This window comes from Calidris pugnax, unplaced genomic scaffold (assembly GCF_001431845.1).
Source record: "Calidris pugnax isolate Ruff unplaced genomic scaffold, ASM143184v1 scaffold9, whole genome shotgun sequence".
In the NCBI taxonomy this organism is placed as follows: Eukaryota; Metazoa; Chordata; class Aves; order Charadriiformes; family Scolopacidae; genus Calidris; species Calidris pugnax.
In genome coordinates, this window is record NW_015090778.1 from 7747637 (window position 1) to 7768623 (window position 20987).

The 20987-nt window shown below is 39.1% G+C and overlaps 1 protein-coding gene across 2 annotated transcripts in view; it reads left to right on the top strand.

Annotated features, from left to right (window-relative positions):
* Positions 1-20987, top strand: part of TBCD (tubulin folding cofactor D) — a 128667-nt gene that overhangs the window by 84435 nt on the left and 23245 nt on the right. For both annotated transcript variants that reach the window (XM_014952916.1, XM_014952922.1), the window contains 9 exons: positions 3394-3425; positions 5496-5558; positions 5968-6044; positions 8284-8365; positions 12120-12238; positions 12676-12767; positions 13596-13736; positions 18305-18388; positions 19345-19503. In XM_014952916.1, the coding sequence (XP_014808402.1) occupies positions 3394-3425; positions 5496-5558; positions 5968-6044; positions 8284-8365; positions 12120-12238; positions 12676-12767; positions 13596-13736; positions 18305-18388; positions 19345-19503 (849 nt within the window). The remainder of the gene's footprint in view (positions 1-3393; positions 3426-5495; positions 5559-5967; positions 6045-8283; positions 8366-12119; positions 12239-12675; positions 12768-13595; positions 13737-18304; positions 18389-19344; positions 19504-20987) is intronic.

The window sequence follows — 20987 nt, forward strand, 5'->3', positions numbered from 1 at the left end:
TAGCTTCCTGGAAATGGAGTATTTGCAGTTGAATCTCTTCAGCTATTCCAGGAGTTTTAACTTCAGATTCAGATGTTTATGAAAATGTAGATGCTCTTCAATTCTAAACAGCTGCAGTTACTGTTTTGTAATTTTTAAGATGAATTCTGAACTTCTCACAAAAAGCAGGTTTTAAATAATTTTTTTAAAAAAGCAATCCACAAAAGTAGCGTGAACTTCCATACGTGCTGAGAACAGCACTGACATTAGTTCTGATTCAAGCCTACAGAATTTTAAAGTAGATACCAGCATTCTTAATGGTCAGTAATCTTAATTCATCAGTTCTGCAAGGGATTGTATATTTTGATTGTATTTTCCACAAATAAATTGTGACTCACGCTGCGATGTTTCTAGGAGAGAAGCGTTGCTGTGGAACTGCCCATAGGAAAGGAGGCTTAGGAGCTCCTGGAACCTGGGCACCGCATCAGTCAGTTTACAAATAGAATTAGTAATTAAACCTTGAGACAGGTCCATCTAATAATGTGATGCAACTTGTGGATGTGTCTTTGGAAGAAAAAAAGAGAGAATACTGACTGTACAGCAAAATTCAGAATCTCTGAATTAGGTAGATCGTATCTTTTTAATTTAGTGAAATACTGTAGAGCAAGATAAAGTTAATAGGAAGATGCGCATCATGTTTGACAAACTAAAGATCTGGGATTATGATAGAACTCTCAGTTCTTAAAATTGAAATATGCACGAGCTGTGGAAAGGGGGAGAAATGTAGATACATTGATGGACATCGTGTGATGTGAAGGCAAGGAATAAAGAAAAGTTTTGCAGAGAAAAGCACGTGGTATCGCAGTGCCATCAAAGGCAGATTTGATTATAGTTTCTGCGTTACATGGAAATCTTACTATGCAAATCGCTGTCACCAACCTTCATTCTTGCACAGAGGCAACAATCCCCAGTGAAGCTCTAAACTCTGAAATTAAATTGAGTTGATGTAATGCCAAAGGAAGGGATAGCTGTCAAATTATTAACATAAGAGTAGCTTTAAGTGGCCTGACTTCCTTATTGGCAGTGTGAAGAAGTGGAGAAGAGCAGCCTTTATGACTCAGTTCTTGCTTTGTAGTTTGAACAGGAGTCTGTATCTGAACCCTTGCATCAGCAGACTCTTCTGCACACCAAACACATCTACAAGATCATTATTTTATACTCATTTGCAGTAAGACAGCAGACAAAAGGCGAGGAATGGGTGAGGACAAAATGAAGGGAAAAGAAAGGTTGAAGAGGAAGCAAGTCTTGCCACATCATTCCTCTGGTTTTGCTGCTGTCTCGACTCCTTGCATCACTTCTTTGTTTTCTAATTTAAATTTTTTAGAAGCTGGAGAGCAGACAGCATGGCAGGAAGGTGGGGTAGATAATACAAAGACCTTATCAGCATGGGGATGTGGAATCTGCGCTTGCTTCCTATGATGATAAACCGAGCTGTGGATTACTACATTGAGCTTAATGGATCGATTGTCGAAAGCAAAAGTTTCCCAATTAAAGAAAGTGCTGACGAGAATATTGTGGAATTGGTGTCTCGGCATTACCTGAAAAACCAATGAAAATGTTGAGCAGTCAAAAACCCAGTGCATGTTCCAGGAGGCACCTACTTGTATGGAATGGAAAAACTTGTTTAAGATGTTTGGGCTTTTGAAGCTCATATAAAAGGACAAGTTGGAGAACAAAGTTCCAAGAGTTGTTAGGGTTGCTAAGTTTGCCTTCTGAGCCCGGCTACTAATTTTATTGTGGAGAAGGAGGAGGAGAGGAGGGAAGAAAAGGTTTTAAAAAAAAACAACACCCAAGCAAATAAACAAAAAAGCCTTTGTTGTTCCTCCCCCTTGCTGGGAGTTTCTGCCAGAGCAGGGCCATCCAAACAGGTGATTAAGGGTTTGGCACACCTCAGGGAGGAAATATTCCAGCAGAAGGGAAGGGAGACAGGAATAAGGAGTCGAGGGAGGAAATATCCAAAGAAAGGGCAGGGGTCAAAGGTTCACAGAATAAAAGAAGTGAAGCCACAGAGGGTGACACTGTGCATAATACCCCGAGTGGTGCTCCTGGCACCGTGGGGACATCCACGGAACCAGCAGCCATTGCTCGGCGGGGTGAGGGGACGTGTCTCTGCCCGGAGACATGGGCGGCCAAAGAATGGAAAGAGGCCCTGCCATTTGCAGGGCCCTTCTCCCTCTCCCCACTTACACCCCGAGCAGTGCTTCTGGCCCCGTGGGGACATCCATGGAACCAGCAGCCATTGCTCGGCGGGGTGAGGGGACGTCTCTCTGCCCGGAGACATGGGCGGCCGAAGAATGGAAACAGACTCTGCCATTTGCAGGGCCCTTCTCCCTCTCCCCACTTTGTGCCTGGTTGAGACTTTCTCCTCCTATTGCTTTTCTCCTCCTCAGCAGCCAGGTTAATGTTCAGCCAGGAGAACTGGGCTGGATGTACCCCGAGTGGTGCTCCTGGCACCGTGGGGACATCCACGGAACCAGCAGCCATTGCTCGGCGGGGTGAGGGGACGTGTCTCTGCCCGGAGACATGGGCGGCCAAAGAATGGAAAGAGGCCCTGCCATTTGCAGGGCCCTTCTCCCTCTCCCCACTTTGTGCCTGGTTGAGACTTTCTCCTCCTATTGCTTTTCTCCTCCTCAGCAGCCAGGTTAATGTTCAGCCAGGAGAACTGGGCTGGATGATGGATAAGCTGGTGAGACCATACTCATGTAACACACACTTCAGGAGGCTCTGAAGCATCTTGAACCATTTGTTTCTCTCCCTTCTCTGATGTGTTGGAGTATTTTACCCTCGGACTCGTGGTGATAAATGCAGTGACTCCTGAGAGAGGGTAGAGAGAGAAGGGGGAGAAACTTCACCAGGAAAGTAAACCAGTTCACATTTGTGAAAATGGGGACTGGTAAATGAAGTTTCTATTTAATGTTCCAGATATAAAGATTTTGTTAAAGAATTACATGTAATTGCTTTTCAGTTGTGAAAGTCAGAAGCTCGTAGAGGCTGTGTGACTGAAAAGTCCTGTGGCAGGTCCCGCAGGTTTGGGATGCTTCTGAAGCAAGTGAAAAGAAAAGCAGAATTAACTTGGCAGTCTTATTATTGACGTTAAAAATCAGAAATACTGGGACCACATTTTTGCAAGAAGAAGGTTGAATATTCAGGGAGTTTTTGTATAAATCACGCTGAAGTCACGACAACAGTTGATTTAAAAAGAAGTATTTTAGAGTTGGTCAAATACAAAACTGCAGGTATTTTGAGATCTGCTTTCGTTCTAAAATGGTTTTGAGGGTTTTTTTCCTCACTTGGTGATGAACTGGGACTGCCTGTGGTAGGGTACTCTCTGAAGGCTCTGTTTCTGCTTTGCAGGGGTTTGGGCGGAGAACTGATGAGACCGGCTGGTAAGTGTAAAAAATACTGGAAAAAATAAAAATAAAAATACAAAGTTTGGAAGCCAATCAGAAGACAAATATGCCTGAACACTGGTTGCCAGCACAACTGGGAATGGCCCTGTTTGTGCAAGACTTTGAGATAGTTCTTGGGTTTATGTCACACATTCTCTCTTCCGTTGTTGCACACAGTGAACTTTCTGCAGCGTTGAGCTGTCTTCCATCAGTGATTTACTCTGGTTCCTCTCCAGAGGAGATGCAATCTGGCCATTAAGACAGATGTCATCATGGAACTAATTATTTTGTCATAATACGTAGGTGTGCAAAGGTGAAGAATAAAGACCTTATAACCAACAATTTGTGGAAAGGGTGGTATCACAGAAAAGATGGTGGGTTGTTCACATGGATTTTGAAGAGTTTTATGTAAGAAACACTGTAAAAAGGAAGGGCATTGCAGGAAAGAGTCCCCATCCAGGTGGCCTGGGTGGGTAAGGAAATGATGCCAACTTGAGTTTCCTGCCCATGGGTTGAATGAAGGAAATGCTACATAGCAGATTCCAGCTTTGCAGATGTGAAGCTGTCCAAACTAGGCGGGGTAAAGGAGTTTTCTTACCAAGATGGAAGGGTGATCAAATAGAAGGGGTGAAGGGGGCAAGGGGATTTCTGCAGTCTTTGAATGAGGTTACGGTCTTGATGTGATAATGCAGGCTGAAAGAATACGTAGGGGGTTTTTTAAATGTTTTAGTTTTTAAGCAGCTGAGTATTTGATAGTATTGGAGAAGAACAAATGACAGTTTTTTGGCATGATACAGCTGTGTAGGTGGAATAAGAGAAGAATTGAAAATATTCCACAAATTGCCTGCATGTCTAATGAAGATGATGGCCTCAACCACAATAGAGCATAAAAGAAGCATAGAGAACTAAGGAGGAACCCCAAGAGACTTGGGTTTAGTCACATTGTACTTAACCTTGTCTGTGAATAAATATTAGAACAAAGAAGCTGACATACAACACTGAATGGAGTTTTTGCTCAGGGAGCCTGTGTGACATTACCGTAGTGAGGACTGGATGCAAGAGCAGATTTGGAGCCCAGTAAGTTGATTATAAATGAAGAAGAAGAAGAACTGTGTACGGAGCCTGGAGTAAGATTCAAAGATTAAGTTGTGGGAGGGGAGGAAAACAAAAAGGTGACGTTATATAGTAGCTTGTTCTGTCCTCTCCCTCCTCTCCACGAGCCCTAAAGCAGTCTGATAGTGAGTACGGATGTGTACCTTACGGATGTGTACCCATCTGGTGTATTTGAACAGAGCACCAGGAGGTGAAAGATACTGTTTTACCCAAGTGCTGAATTTTCGTTTAAGCCAAGCAGTCAATCTATTGTATGGTAAAAGTTCGCAGTGTTCACTGTGTTCATCTCTATTCCCCAAAAGAGCCTTGAAACACTAAAAAAACCCAAACTGTTCTGAAAGTGGGTTTGTAAGCTTGCAACTCATTGAAGTTTATACACTTACAATAACAAGGACTTAATTATTAAAATGACATTTTCCTCATATACTGAGTATCAAAGGAGATAAAGCTACCTCCAGTTTTATAGCTCCTGTGCAGTGAACGGATGCTGCTCCTTGAAGGTCAAAAAAAACTGCTACTAAAAAGCAGGAAAACCTTTCATCTATTTGAATAGGTTTTTTAGTGGCTGTAATACTACCCTTGCCCAAGTTGGTTTACTGTCAGTGATACTACACAGCCATTTACAGACTGGTATGGAAACAGAAAGGTGGCCAGTATGTACGTATACACCATACGTGGCAGAGCAGAAAAATGTACCTCCAAACCATGGATCTGCATGAATTGATGGGACTAACTCATGGCAGAGAACAGTTACTGCACAGTAGCTTTTTTTTATATGTCAGATCATAAGTGTCATTTCCTTTAAGTTTCTAATTTCACATGTTTTGGACTTCTAATTGCAAATTTTCTTCAGTATAAAATGAATGTTAATGTAACTTGATGTGGTTGTACTTCAGAATTGCCGCAATTTCTCTTTTTTGTATTCACCTAGTTATAAAATTTATTTTCTTACAGTCTGCACCTTAATTGAAAAGTTGTCACTATCAAAAATGCCATTTAGAGGAGATCCAGTAATAGGTATGTCATATTTTAAATAAACTTCCATTATCTTAGTAGTTATTAATTAAGCTGAAGTATTAACAAATAATGTTTTCAAAGAAGCAAGATTAGCGAGGTTGGTTGGCCTAACAAAAAAAAAAAGGTATCAAAAAGATACAAAAATGCTGCAACAGATAGCGATGTTATTTGAGGATCAGTTTTGTAGCTGTCAAATTTTCAGCATTACCAGACAGCCTTTCCACGATGTACGTTGTAAACCCAACCAGAAGAGCTACACCAACTCAGCATCACAACCTTGGTTACTTTGAAAAACCGAGGAAATCCGTACATGTAAAATTGCTGATCTTTGTGACAAAAATAAAACAGAGAATGTTGAAGTTCAGAAAGTAAGAAAAATGAAAATGAATTATGTTCCTTACTATTCCAGGTGGCTGGCAGTGGTTAATAAATGACAGTCTAAGAAATCTCCCTCTTGTTTCAAGCACGGCACGACAACATATAAAGGTACAATAGTTCCTCCTCCTTCTTGTGGTCATGTTAAATACAGGATTTGAAATATATTTGCTTTCCGTTGGTGGGTTGTTCTCTACAGAATCTAATTGGCTCTTGAATGTTTGTTTCTTAGATTGCTTAGAAGGGTTATTTAAAAAAAAAAAACAACTTAAATTCCTCAAAATTCAGAGGGCTCTGTCACAAGGGTGGATCTTGTACATACGTATGGACACGGCGATTGCCAGGTGCTGGCACTGACCATGGGCTGGCAGCGAGTACTCGGTGGTTGTTGGAGCTACGTGCTGGTGACAGTGTGGGGACATTGGTATGAGGTTCTGCTTCTGTTTTGGTGTGCCTACAATATGTGTAAGATATGTTGATTTTGGTAGTTTCAGAGAACTTTTGTGAGAATTAAAAAGAAGCTCTGAATGATGTCCTCGGGCCTGACGTCCTGAGGGCGTGTTTAACAGTGAGAACATTGGTGTGATCACCCAGGGTTACTCAGGACAGCATGCTTGAATTTCCCATTAAACTCTGTTGCAAATCCTTTTACCATGCTCTCGAGCTACTCTAATTCTGATTATTAAATCCATTGAGAGATGTAGTTTGTGCTGTTTTATGTACATAATCTTAACACCCCCAGTTATTTGTCTTGCTTTGACAGTTTGGTCTTACACTTTTAAAGGCTCTACCAAATTATAAAGACAATTTTTGTCTGCCCTGTTAGAGCTTATACCCATCACAGAGACAATTTAAATGTAACATATTGTGTTCATTTTTTTAGTTTTTCAAATTAAGATAAAAAGCCATTGAAAGTAGCTCATCTTTTAAAGTCTCCCTTGGAAGACAGAGTAGGCTAGAATGTATCCAAATCACTGAAGAAAATTAAAGATGAAATTTGAATTCTTGGAATATTCTTTTGGCATTAGCAATTTATTCAAAGAGTTTGTGTGTCTCATAACTGGAACTTCTAAACCAAGCTTAGAAGAATTAATTATAGACTTTAGAGAATTTTGACTTGTTTGGTTAACATTAATTAATGTTGAGCAAAGTATGTTTAGTAAATGTCAGTTCTCACTTGATTTCTGTATATATTTTAGAGAGAAAAAATTTTAAGGGCAATGCTTAAGACATTGAGAAGTAATCTTTTTTTCTGACATACAGTGTACTCTTCCAGTGTAACTTCATGCATTTAAGGTGAAAACCATTCTTTTTAGCAAGTGAAGGATCTGAGCAACCTGATGTCCCTGCTTGTGTGAGGGGCTTGGATTTGTTGACATTTAAAGGTCCCTTCGAACTCAAACCATTCTATGATCTGCAGCAATTAGATAATTCTGTATATTTTGCTACTATAGTGTCTATGGTAGTTAAAATAATATTTCAGTGAACACGGGTTTTCTTTCAAGTCCTTGATTTTGCACAGAGAACAACCTGAGGTGTCTGAGGGCAGAATGACGGGGCTGTACAGGATTCCTGTGTTATTTAAGAATTCTTGTACCCAGAGAACATGAGTATTAGTAAGTATCATTGCTATGAGTATGGAGTTGGCAGTGCATAGTTTTTGTACACTCTCAAATTTATTATAATTTTAATCAGCATTATCTTATTAGCTGAAAAGTATAATTAAACCATGAATTTTTTGAGAAAACTTGCTACATGCTTTTTGAAATAGCAGCTGTATTAGTTTTGTGACTCTAAAGATTAGGAGGTTCAGGCATAACACACAACCTTTGATCCTTTTTAAAATCAATTAAGATTGAGGCACAAGGATTGTGATACTGGATATTTTAGGGGTTTTGTTTATAACCTTCAGTCCATGTGTTTTTCTGTTTCCTTTCTTTAGCTTTCTGGGGAAACATAGTTTGTTTCATATCATTCTGGCATCAGTATACTGAAGATGAAATAATGACTTCTATATTTTGTAATACTGTGTCATCCTTGAGGTCTTTCAAGTGAACTGAAAATACAGTTAATATATTACTATAAATGACTTAAATATTCATTTATCTTACTAGTACTATTGAAGGAATAAGAGTAGAATCTGGGTTTTTTGTACATAGGTTTCCTGTTCAACTGTTCTTAGACCAGTATTGGGAAGAAGTGAAAAGAAAGTTAATGTCAGTAGCTGAAAGGAATGATTTAGAAAGAAAAATAAATCCACTCTCTCTTTCATTAACCCTTTAATTCTAAGCACAGTTATCATAAAGTATCACCTTAGTAAATATATGAGGTTTTTTTGCCTTTTTTGCAGGAGTCGACAGTCTCTGCCCTGGCTGCGCTGTGTAATGAATATTACATCAATGAAAAGGGAGAAGCTGATCCAGCTCTGCAGGGTAATGACTCATGTTTACAGTAGAGGCAGAAATACTGGGCTGGACCTAACTTGCACTTTAGAGGTATTGGATAGAACAGGGAGGAGCGTCACTAAAGGACGTTAAAATGCTTCAGGAAAGAATGATAAAACCGACTGAAAGTCTAGGAAATATCCCAAGGGTTTTGCTTGTTTTATGCTGAAGGTGGATGCAAGGTACCATAATAATGAATATTAGGAAAAACAGATCGCTTTTCTATTCCATAATGTAAAACAGAGAAGCAAAGAATATGTGTTTGTCCAAATCCTAAGTCTTAATGAACTGAGACATTTTTACATCGTATTTCGATAAGCTGTATGCCACGGATAAGAAGAGAAGGACAGCAAAGACACCCAGAGTTCTTGTAAATGTGCAACCTCTTCTGTTTGGGTGTGAATCAGCAGTACAGGAATAGGCTTAACCTGTTGTTAGGGACATATGAATCAACATCGTTCTCTACTGAATTTCTTGGACCTTTCTTTCTTTCAAGTATCAAATTGTATCGTGTCTATCAGAGACACATTGCTGGATTGTGTAGGTAGATATTTTAAGAATAATGACATTTATGTTCTTGTGTTTATAAATATGACAACAAAATTACACATACTTAAGAAATAATGATTTGTTTTCCTGTTTTTTTGCCATTCTGAGTCATTCCTAAATCAAATAATGATATATTTTCCTGGTTTTTTTGCCATTCTGAGTCATTCCTAAATCAGGTAACAGAATAGCTTATTATTTATTTATTTTACAATAGTTCCCAGAAGGAACCTGATACCTATCACTTATACAGTAACATGCAGTCTGTGCCCCAGAGAATTTCTGGCTGATATGGAAAAGCAGCCTATCTTGATTGTCTCTGCCCCAGAGAATTTATGGCTGATATGGAAAAGCAGCCTATCTTGATTTTAAAAATCTTTTCTATATTGCTAAATCTCTGTATTTTTGTCAAAAAAAAATAATTCCAAAAAGAGCCCTTTCTTTTATTCAGGCTCCACTGGTTTTTTGTGGGCAGCATGGGACGATGTCATATGGAAGTGAGGCAGATTGGAAAAAAAAAACAAACCACAACCTCAGGAAAGGGTAATGTTTTGTGAAAACAGAACACTTTGGGCAGGAGGAGATAATGCTGAATCAAACAAAGGTGGCTAAAAATGAGCTGAAATAGTAATGGGTTACATTTTATGTAAGGATGAACTTTCAAGTCTCTGTAAAAGTGACTAGAAAACTCAGCCAGGTGTCAAAATCAAGAGGGAGAGAAGCCATAGTGGAGGAACACGCAGTAGGTGGCTGCATCAGTTTTGGTGCTGTACTTGTTGAGAAGCCTCCAAAGCTTTTTTTATTATTATTATTTTTCCCCCTCCTGGATTCTAGGTTAACTTCTCATCTGTGTGAAGGAATCATGGTGATGTAGCCATGGTGATCTCCAGGGACATATTTAGTGTCAAATTTGTAGATATTAGGCAATTTTTTTCATCAGACTTTCTAGTATGATTTAGGGAATAGAACTGTGAGTTGGAAATATTTCTGTTCAAAAAAATTTCTAGTCAGCTCTGTCTTGATTATGCTTTTATTTGGCCTTGTACTTCTAGGAAGCCTCTTCTACACATGGTAACAAAAGTGCAAGCATCTTTTAGAAGGAAAAAAAAAAAGTATATTTTTGTCTCTGTGCCACTAAAATCTCTCTATTTCATGACCATTACAATCTGTATGTTTGTGGGACTGAACTCCACTGCTGAAAATCCTCCCCATCATGTGTGCTGTGTGCATGTGTGTGTGGAATCCACAGTGCAGAGCACGCTCAGTGACAGTGCAGGTGCCTTCGATGAGTCAGTTAAATCAGGTCTGAACATGATGAAGGGAATTAGAAAGACCAAAAAAAAAGTGTATGATAAAGTTTAACCAGTGTTCCACTATGGCTTGACAGATTAAAGTGAAAACCCAAACCAAAGATACTTTAATGATTCACGTTCTGAACCTGTCCCTATGAGGCTGCAATTTTATTGAATCACTTCTTTGGCCTCTGTTTTTACTGTTTCTTTTCGGTCCTAGTGTGTTCTGGTTTGGTTTTGATGACTTTCTCTTTTAATATTCTTTCAGGATGGGTTGTGTTGAATTAATATTGTAGACACTTCATAGCCCGTGTTGTTTTATGAAGCTGAAGACTTAGAAGAATATTATTTGCATTACCCTCGCTAGCATAATTACTAAGTAGTTATAAGTAAAGAGCTGCTCGTTTGCTAGTTGTCATGTCTTAATTTTATGTCATTTGGCTAAAACGTCAATCTTAAATTTACATCAATCAAAGGGGAGTCTGTTGTAGTCTCACTGAGTAAGATCATCTTGCTGTCTAAGCAAGCGGAGCATCTTCCTATGGCCTCAAGACTCTATCTTACACTCCAGTGGTTTGGAAATTTTTAAATAATAGATGTGCTTCAATGAGGGTATTGCTAACCTGTGGACAGGGAACTGGTTCCCTGATGTGAGGAGCTAGTCGGGGCCTGCTGATTGCATAGGGATTTAAAAAAAAAAAAAAAAAAAAAAAAAAGTCAGCCATGAGTTATGATTAATGTGTAGTTTCTTGTGGTAACTATTCTTTCTTCCTCTAGCAAATATTGCTCAATCATTTAAATCTTAGATGACAGTAAGCAATGGCACAATTATATAATCTTCCTAGGATCTCTGATTCTTTTTCCTTGAGGATTAAAACCTGTGTATTCAGTAAAGTGATTAATAAGACCACCTTTCTCCTTTCTGAACTAGAGTTGTGTCTATTGCAGCTGTCTTGGTCATTCTTAGAAGCTTTTCTGAAGTACCTTGGTTATCTCTCCATTTTACAGAAGAGTTTAATATAGTAGCTGAAAACTCTGGTAAAGGAAGGATTGTCTTTAAAGTCTCTGATAATGACTATAGCAGAGATAGAGAGATTCCTGACTTCTTTCTTTTTTCTCTTTTTTATTCATCCTCATTTTCTTCTTTGTATTGCATTACTTCATCCTTGTTGCCTCACTTTTCCGTACTCAGTTCAGTTTATTCTTGTTCCTTTTCTCTGCGGGGCTTTTGTGGAGCCTTTGTCCCTGTTTTGTCACGTAACAACGCACAGAATCCAAGCGCAGTGTCCCTGCTTCAAAGCCATCACTTCTTTTTGAGCTTTCTCCTGTAAAAAGCCCAACTTTATTTTTGTCTCTATATAAAATATATATGAAGTTATCTCATTGCTTAGGTATGATCTGTGTGTGCATTTAAACCCTGAGCCCAATTAAGACTTTTCTTGGGGAAAACTGTCAGGTAACTGACTTTCACAAATCCAGAGACATCTCTTTCCTAACACAGAATTCTTGTCTAATTATGGAAAATGATCACCTGTAAATATAAGAAAACTTCTTTCCCTGTGTTTGCATAGAAACTTCTGCTTAGACATATTCTTTGGATTTTTAAAAAAATTACAGCTTTTTAAAAATGAGAACATCTTTACTCTCTCTGAATGACTAGGATCAGTCTGTCTAAAAATCTGACTTCATCTTTAGAATTCATTCGTGTAACTGTGAGCATCTTAAAATTTTTATCTTTTCTCTATAGGAAATTAGGGGTATTCTGTATTTTAGTTTAATGAATTATAAAATTTTCTATCTGTTTTCTTTCGGGGATCTTTTCCTGGTTTATTTTTTTGTTAGCCAAACGTGCAATAACAGCGATGCAGTAGCAGCTTTTCACTCTGCAACTGTGTTCTTTCTAGATGAGCTGGTGACACAGTACGTTTCAGAGCTAAAAAACGCAGAGGAAATGATTCGTTGTGGCTTTTCACGAGCTCTTGGGGCCCTTCCAAGATTTCTGCTAAAGGGCAGGCTCCAACAGGTGAGAAAATACGATCATTGTAATGAGAAGAGGGCACACAGTATTTTGAATTAAACCTATGATTGTAATCAAATAAATAATAATGATAGTAATTAAAGGTCTTTGTGAAAGGGGTTTGGATTGTAATGTACAGTAACCCCAGAATATCATAATGAGTTTAGCTTGCCGTAGATTCTGATAATTAATGTTTAGTCCTGCTTTAGCAGTGTTAATGGCAGAGTCAGAGGTTGGCTGTTCCACGGCCAGATTCCCTTTGCTGGGGAACATTTGTCCAAAGGGAGGAGTGAGGCAACGCTGACAGGTCATGGGGAGAAACCAAACCCTTTTGACTGCTTGATTCTCTCACACGTGATCGAGCTTATTTTAATAGGATATCTACATTTAACATCATAAATAATGTATTGGATTTAAATATCTCAATTTTTATTTTTTTTCAGGTTTTGGAAGGTTTGAAAGAAGTTACCTTAATTACCCCTGCATACGTGAGCTTTGCAGAATCCAGAAGAGATGCCTTAATAGCAATTGCAAAGTATGTTAATCATCTTTATTTTTGTCTAATTTTACTTCTTTGTCTCGAAGTTTTTCTCCTGTTCATTCTGCTTTCTGTTACAGCATGATTCTTGAAATAACTTACACTGAGATACATGTTTTTAGTATGGGACTCTGTGCCTCTCCATTATTCAATGTATCTTTAATTCAGAGAACTATCACACACCTGAGGATGGAGTAAAACTTGGATGCTCGTGTGCTTTTTTAAAATTAACTGAGTAGCTAGAGTATATTTTGAAGTTCACCTTTCTCATGGGCTACGTTTGTTAATAAGATTGAATTGGTTTAAAGAAATTTTACCTTTTCTCTAAAGGAATATTTTCTGTGTGGACGTGCCACAGTGTAGTTAGTGTTAATCGTATCATAGTATATATGCTCTTAAACTCTTAGAATGCAAAAAACATTATCTCTTTCTCATGTTAAGCATGCCTTCTATGTAAAGAGGTTTGTTGATGTCAAATTCAGTGCATATTATTTCAGTCCTTTGCTCTTCTTGCTTATTTTATTTTAAGGAGGGTTCAGGAGCTGACAGGTACATTAAGCACGTTCCTTTCTGTAGTATTATGGACATAAATCCAATCTACTTATCTGTTGTGGTTTTTTGCTTTGCCAGTGCTCCTTTAAACCTGAACACTGGTCCAAAATCCTCAGGTCCAAAATAGAATACAGGGCTCAGAAATATTCTTCATACTGTTTGTAGCAGATGTTGTAGGTGTTTAGAATACTGTATGTCTGGGAACAAAGCTATGATCTTAATGCTTCTCCTTGCTAGTGTTGTCATTTTTCCTCCCCTTTTTCTCTTTTTAAGGGTTTGCCAGACAGTAGGTGTAAAGGGAGAAGGATCCCAGGAAGAATATGTCTGCAAAGATAATGTTTCTCAGATTTATGCTACGCTACTTAACGGTGTGACTGACTACACCACAGACAGCCGAGGAGACGTCGGAGGATGGTAAGATGCTTTACAAACGGAGACTTGAACTTAGCAGTCATGTTTGATGTCTAATTAAAAATTGATATCTTTTCAAAACCTGTTAGATAGCTCCAAGCTTTTGGAGATTTGAGGAAAAGATACAGAAAGTGAAAGGAAAGGCTGACAAGAATTCGGTTGTCCCTTGCCAGGGATATTAGGAAGATGGGGAATACCGAGTTTCAAACTGAAGTTCAGCCTTATTCTGGTTTTGTGGATGTCAGGAATATAATTTTTGGAGATTTGAGGAATAGATACAGAAAGTGAAAGGCTGACAAGAATTTGGTTGTCCCTTGCCAGGGACATTAGGAAGATGGGGACTACCGAGTTTCAAACTGAAGTTTATTCTGGTTTTGTGGATGTCAGGAATATATTTAGTTGTAAAAAGTACAGAGATTTAAAACATCACTTCTGTTTCTTTGAAATAATACGTTCACACCTATTTGATCAACCCTCCTTTTGTACGTTCCTGTTGTGGGGATGTTTTGCCAGGAGAGGGAGCAGTCGCATAACGTGTTAGTGAGAAATGGTCTCTTTACTGAGATGGCTAAAAACCTTATAAATTGTGCTATGGTGTTACTGATTCTTTTGTAAGTTTAGGGTTTCAGTGATTTAAGCTATGAGATTGCAAGAATGATTAAATCTTAAGTCTGTGGGAATGTATCTATGGATGTGAAGTCTGTAGATACAGGATTAAGTCTGAAGCAGTCATATTTTTGTGACGTTCTTCAGTCTTCACAATTCCCTTAATATATAAAGAGGATTGAGTATATAAAATTGCATTCCTATTGCATTGAAAGGCTCGGGTCTCTTTACTGAGATGGCTAAAAACTTTATAAATTGTGCTATGGTGTTACTGATTCTTTTGTAAGTTTAGGGTTTCAGTGATTTAAGCTATGAGATTGCAAGAATGATTAAATCTTAAGTCTGTGGGAATGTATCTATGGATTAGATACAGGATTAAGTCTGAAGCAGTCATATTTTTGTGACGTTCTTCAGTCTTCACAATTCCCTTAATATATAAAGAGGATTGAGTATATAAAATTGCATTCCTATTGCATTGAGTGTTCTATAGTCCTTCAGTAAAAGCGATCTGAAAAGGCAATTTCTAAATTGATGAACCAAAGCACTCTAAAGGCTTGTGTCCTTCTTTGGGTTTGTGTTTAATTTCTAAAGAAGCTGTGATTGGGGATGTAACATCACTTACTGGTTGGAAGCTCCTGCAGTTGTTGAGTGCAGTAGGCAGAGCAGGAATGGAGATTTATTTCGTGTTATTTGCTTCATCCTGTAGAATTCCATAAGGTAGTTACAGGGTAAGAAAAACACATGGAAAATGGATCTTAGAGATCAAATGAGTACTAAGGGAACACAGGCTCTTCTCTCAGGGTACTTTTCTGCATGTACTTATGAGTACAAATATGCCCAGCCTGAAATGTTACTTGTTAATAAAAAGTATTAAATTATCAGAATTCAGGAATAAATCTGCAGGTTTAAAATATATGACAATTTTGCTGCTGTGTAGAAGACTGAGAACAGTAACACCTAACACCTTCCTATAGAGAAGCCATAAACTAAGTAAATGAATGTGATAAAATCATTTTCCACCAGCTAACAGACAACTGAAAGTAAAATGCTGTTTTTGACAAAGACTTCGGAATTTTATTGTCTTAATCCATAATTTTAATTTGAAAATATGTAGACATATGCTGCTTTTAGATACTTTATGTATAGAATTGTATCAGCCCTGTTGAACAGTATGGGTAATACTGTTTGGATCGTATGGTAATGACATGATGATATATATTTGACCTCTCTGGCAACAGGGTACAGAGCTGCATGTTCAGGATTGTCATGGATTGTCACAGAATTGTCAGAGTTGGAAGGGACCTCTAGAGATCCTCCAGTCCAACTCCCCTGCCAAAGCAGGGTTGCCCAGAGCACATCACTCAGGAGCATCCAGGTGGGGCTTGAAGATCTCCAGAGAAGGGGACTCCACACCCTCCCTGGGCAGCCTCTGCCAGGGCTCTGCCACCCTCACCCCAAAGAAGTTCTTCCTCAGATTGGAGTGGAACTTCCCATGGTCCAGCTTGTGCCCATTGCCCCTTGTCCTGTCACTGGGAACCACTGAAAGAGTCCGATTCCATTCTCTATCAACCCACCCTTTAGATACTTGTCAGCATTAATAAGGTCTCCCCTCAGCCTTCTCTTCTCCAGGCTAAAGAGCCCCAGCTCTCTCAGCCTTTCCTCATCAGGGAGATGCTCCAATCCCTCCATCATCTCTGTTGCCCTTCGCTGGACTCTCTCCAGCAGTTCCCTGTCTCTCTTGAACTGGGGAGCCCAGAACTGGAGGCAGGATTCCAGTTGTGGCCTCCCCAGTGCAGAGCAGAGGGGGACAATGACCTCCCTCCACCTCCTGGCCACACTCTTCCCTACACAGCCCAGGATCCCATTGGCCTCTTGGCCACAAGGACACGTGGCTGGCTCATGGAGAATTTACTATCTACCAGGACCCCCAGATCCTTCTCCTCAGAAGTGCTTTCCAGCAGGTGTGCCCCTAACCTATATTGGTGCCTGGCATTCATCCTACCCAGATGAAGGACCCTACACTTGCCCTTGTAAATTAAGAACCTGTAGAAGAAAGATAATTTGTGCCATGTTAGTATTGGGATTGGTGGGCTTTTTTAATTGCCTACCCTCGATCCTTTAGGTACTACACTAAGGTATTTACAAATGTGTTGGAAAAGTACACAGGGCAAATAATCCAGACTACTTTTACCAGCCTGAGTTAATATTGGTGTGTTTATATTTTTCTTGCTTTGTACAATGGTACCCAGCTCCTCAGCCTTCAGTACTGGTTATCAAAACTGTCATATGACAGGGAAATAATAACATGGGACAAGAAATGAGAGGAAAGTAGGCGTACTTGACATCTCCAACTTAGAAGGGGAAACAAGGATGCAAACTAGTCAGGATCACAAGCAGGTCATTCCAGCTTGCGAAGGGAAGAAGGAGCTTGGCTTTCCCTCTCCCTCCACAGCCGCCAGAGAAGCAGGAGGAAGGTGAATGGGTCTCTTGCTCAGAGAATGCAGTGACAAAAGAGAGACACTGGTGCAGCTGAAAGAAAATGTAAAAGCAACCGTGTAGGGTGAAGAGTCAAAGGAAGGGAAGAGATACTAAGCTTTCTGCTTTTAAAGTTAGGCGAGATACTGAAGTTGATAAGAACCTGGCTAAGTATAATTAGGTATTCAAGTTAACTTCCACATCTGAGAGCTCTCACTGAAGTTGCCCGTACCTATTGTTTATCCTTCTGTCTGTGTCTTAATTTAAAAACAAAACAAAACTCAACTCTACAAAGTGGAAATTTTCAAAGAAATCCTGAGGAAATTAAATTCCCAAAACCCATTAAAATTCAAATGTGCTTTGAGCACCAGAGTCTTTTTAAGCTCCTTTGGCAATGCCAGCCGAAAACAAGTCAAGAAACATGTAAATTAAAGGGGGAAGGGGAATCCTTTTTTTTAGCAAACTGTTGGCTGCTAAATACTTTTGTGGCCTCTCAAATATGAAACTTTTTATCATTCTGTTTCTTTTAAACCATTGGCTAAGATGGAAAGATACAGGGAGAACTGCCACTGCTCTGGAGAGACCTTTTCTTTGGTGTGTAATTTTTGTCTTTGTTTAATGGAATCGTGGGAAAGTTTAAGTAACTTTACTCTCCGTATGCAAACTTTACGTTTCTTCTGACAGATTGTTTGCTGGGACTTGTCCAATCCGTCTACAGGTGTTAGACATGAATATCTAATAGTCAGATACTATATGAAAAAAGTAGGAAAACATCCTTTGATGAAAGATTGCCAAACTTGTATTAAACTACTTAGGAAAAAATGATGTAATTTACCTTTTTTACCATTGTAACAAATGTCCCACCCAGTTCTAGATTGCATAGGCAACTATTTTTAGCTTGTTTTGGAATTAGAAACAGGAGTATGTCTTTTCACGGTAGGCAGGTATAACTTCTGAAATATTTGGATTTTAAAAAAATTTAAATTATTACAGAGCAAGGATGACATTCCCGTGAGTGACTAATGGGATAAATGTGTTGGTTCTGGTCTTCTGCAGGATCATGTAACCAGCTGAGGGTCTGCCATCGTACTTCCCTGGTTCCCTGCCCAGGGAAGAGGGGTTGGAACTCGATGATCTTTAAGGTGGTACTGCCCAGGGCAGGGGGGTTGGAACTCGATGATCTTTAAGGTCCCTTCCAACTCTAACCATTCTATGATTCAATGATCTAGCTGGAATGAAAAACAAGACATTGAGGCCAGGGGCTTGCCTGGAAATGAGGATGGCTGTTGTACCCTCAGTGCGGTGTGGGCTTCACCTCGCCAAGTGGGGCTTGAGGGTACCACTGCTCTTCCTCCCAAAAATAGGGTCGTTGCTCTCAGTGGTCAATGCTTTCATTATTTTTAATTCTTGCCAGTGTCCGCCTGAACTCCTGATGTATTTATTTAAACAAATGCTGATGTAACTACTCCAATGTGTCTCTGTTTCAACAGGGTGCGTGAAGCTGCTATGACAAGTTTAATGGAAGTGACGCTCCTGCTGGTTCAGAATGAAGCGGAGTTAATTAATGCCAACATGTATGCTACTTGGACTATTTTTGTGTCTTATCTCTTATAACTACATCCCAGTCCATATAAGAAAGCATTGCTTATATATTATACACTGTCTACTTTATTGAGCGTGATAGAACTTTTGATAGAAGTGCATCAAGCTTATACCCACACAGCTGCTGAGAATGTTGTGGTTTTGAGAGACTGAGACTGCGTGGCAGGTCCCACCTTTGAAATCCAGCACATCTGGGAGGTTTGGTCTCTACTTGCCATCTTTGTGGGACTTGCCAGTATTGTTCACTTAAATAGAAAGCAAACTTCCCCACTTATCCAGAGCATTGTATCATTAATTTGGAATGTGATTAAATGCAGAGCTGAGTTTGTTTTAATTTCTCTCTTCTTTGTAGAATCATTAGTAAGAAAATACAGATAATTTACACCAAGCTTCTGATTTTTAATTTCATGATGCAGTACTCCTAATAGTAAAAAAAAAAAAAAAAACCAACAAAAAAACCCCAAAACTTCGCTGCAGCAAAGCTTGATCTTCAGCAAAGCCTTCCTAATAATAACCAGAATTGAGGAAGGGATTAATTGGGGATATAGCAGATTTGGGATCGACTTTGTACTCTGCTACATGTGCAGTTTTCTACTTGAAAATGTGCTTTTCTCAAAGTTCCTGCTCCATTTCCATCTGTAGCAGTTCATCCAAACCATAAAGCCCCTTTTTGGATGAAGGGTGGTATGTGAATAGCAAACACCGTGTAATGTTATTTTCATCATGATTTTTTTGATTGATCTACAGAAGACAAAGCTTTAAAGATTCTGCCACCACGTTGATGTCTTAAATCATTTGTACATTCCTTATGAAGAGTTAAACCAGAATACTTCCATAGCAGGATATTTTTGACATCGTTGAAACAATTTAAATTGGAATACGCATTCTACTGATTAAATTATGTGCGTAATTGTTTTCTTCCTTGTAGCTGCAAACAGATTATGTGCTGGCTGGCTCAACAGTCAGCTGAAAAAATAGATAAATTCCGAGCTCATGCAGGATCCGTGTTCCTTACGCTTTTACATTTTGACCGTCCTCCGGTTCCACACATACCTCATCGAGAAGAGCTAGAGAGGATATTTCCAAGGTAATATATTGAAAAGCTTATCCTAAACCACTGAAAGTAAAAGATACGTGCACACAGTTATACCTAACACAAGCAATCTGGTGTAATTTCTGTGCCCAAATGCCTAATATGTTCATGAGGAGTATTTGGTGCTGTTTGTTAGAATATTATTGAAGTGTCCAATGAATATGCATAAGCATATAAAATATTCAATAGAAGAACTTTGACTATGAGTTCCTGTTAAAACCATAGTTTCCTAAGGAGATAGACTCACCCAGCATGACCATGTAAGACCTTTCTCTGGATCAGACCTAATAATTTCTGAACCCATTGGCCAAATCGGTGGTGAATGGCAGAGATTTCATTAGTAGATGGGAGACCATTGCTAAAGCAGAACTGCAGGGAGCTGTGTTTTGGCAATTCTGCTGTTTATGAAGTGGCTGGTTTATAATCTCATTTTCTCTTCATAATGCGTGAACTGAAATATATTGGCAATCCCCCTTCCTGATTTTTTTTTTTTCCCCAACTGTAAACCTTTGGTTGATCTTAATGATAATTTGCAATGACTTGTGTTATTTTAACCAAGCTCAGTTGCAGTAGTTGTCCAAGATGGAATTTCTAGTTAAAGCAAGAGTGAGAGCGACTCATTCCTGAACGGTGATTATAACACCAGACTGGGATGAAGAACATCCAACTTTGTATCCCTGTTTGTTTTGTTCAGGGGAATCTCAACCTCCTGTAACTCAAGGAGTGTCCTGTGTGCTAGGGCTGCTGATTGATCTGCGGTGGGGTGTGTGTGTGTGAGCCTTTCCTGGGATGAGTCTTTCTTTGCATCAGTTGTTGACCAGCTGTTGGTGGGAGAGAACTGGGAACGGAACGCAAGAAGGAGAACTTGTTTTCTTGATGTAGAGAAGCATGGAGGAGTATTTGGTGCTGTTTGTTAGAATTTTATTGAAGGGTCCAATGAATATGCATAAACATAGAAAATATTCAATAGAAGAACTTTGACTATGATCATGAGGAGTATTTGGTGCTGTTTGTTAGAATATTATTGAAGTGTCCAATGAATATGCATAAGCATATAAAATATTCAATAGAAGAACTTTGACTATGAGTTCCTGTTAAAATCATAGTTTCCTAAGGAGATAGGTCTTACATGGTCGTGCTGGGTGAGTCTTTCTCTGGATCAGACCTAATAATTTCTGAACCCATTGGCCAAATCAGTGGTGAATGGCAGAGATTTCATTAGTGGATGGGAGACCATTGCTAAAGCAGAACTGCAGGGAGCTGTGTTTTGGCAATTCTGCTGTTTATGAAGTGGCTGGTTTATAATCTCATTTTCTCTTCATAATGGGTGAACTGGAATTTATTGGCAATCTCCCTTCCTGATTATTATTTTTTCCCAACTGGAAACCCTTGGTTGATCATAATGATAATTTGCAATGAATTGTGTTATTTTAACCAAGCTCAGTTGCAGTCGTGAACTGAAATATATTGGCAATCCC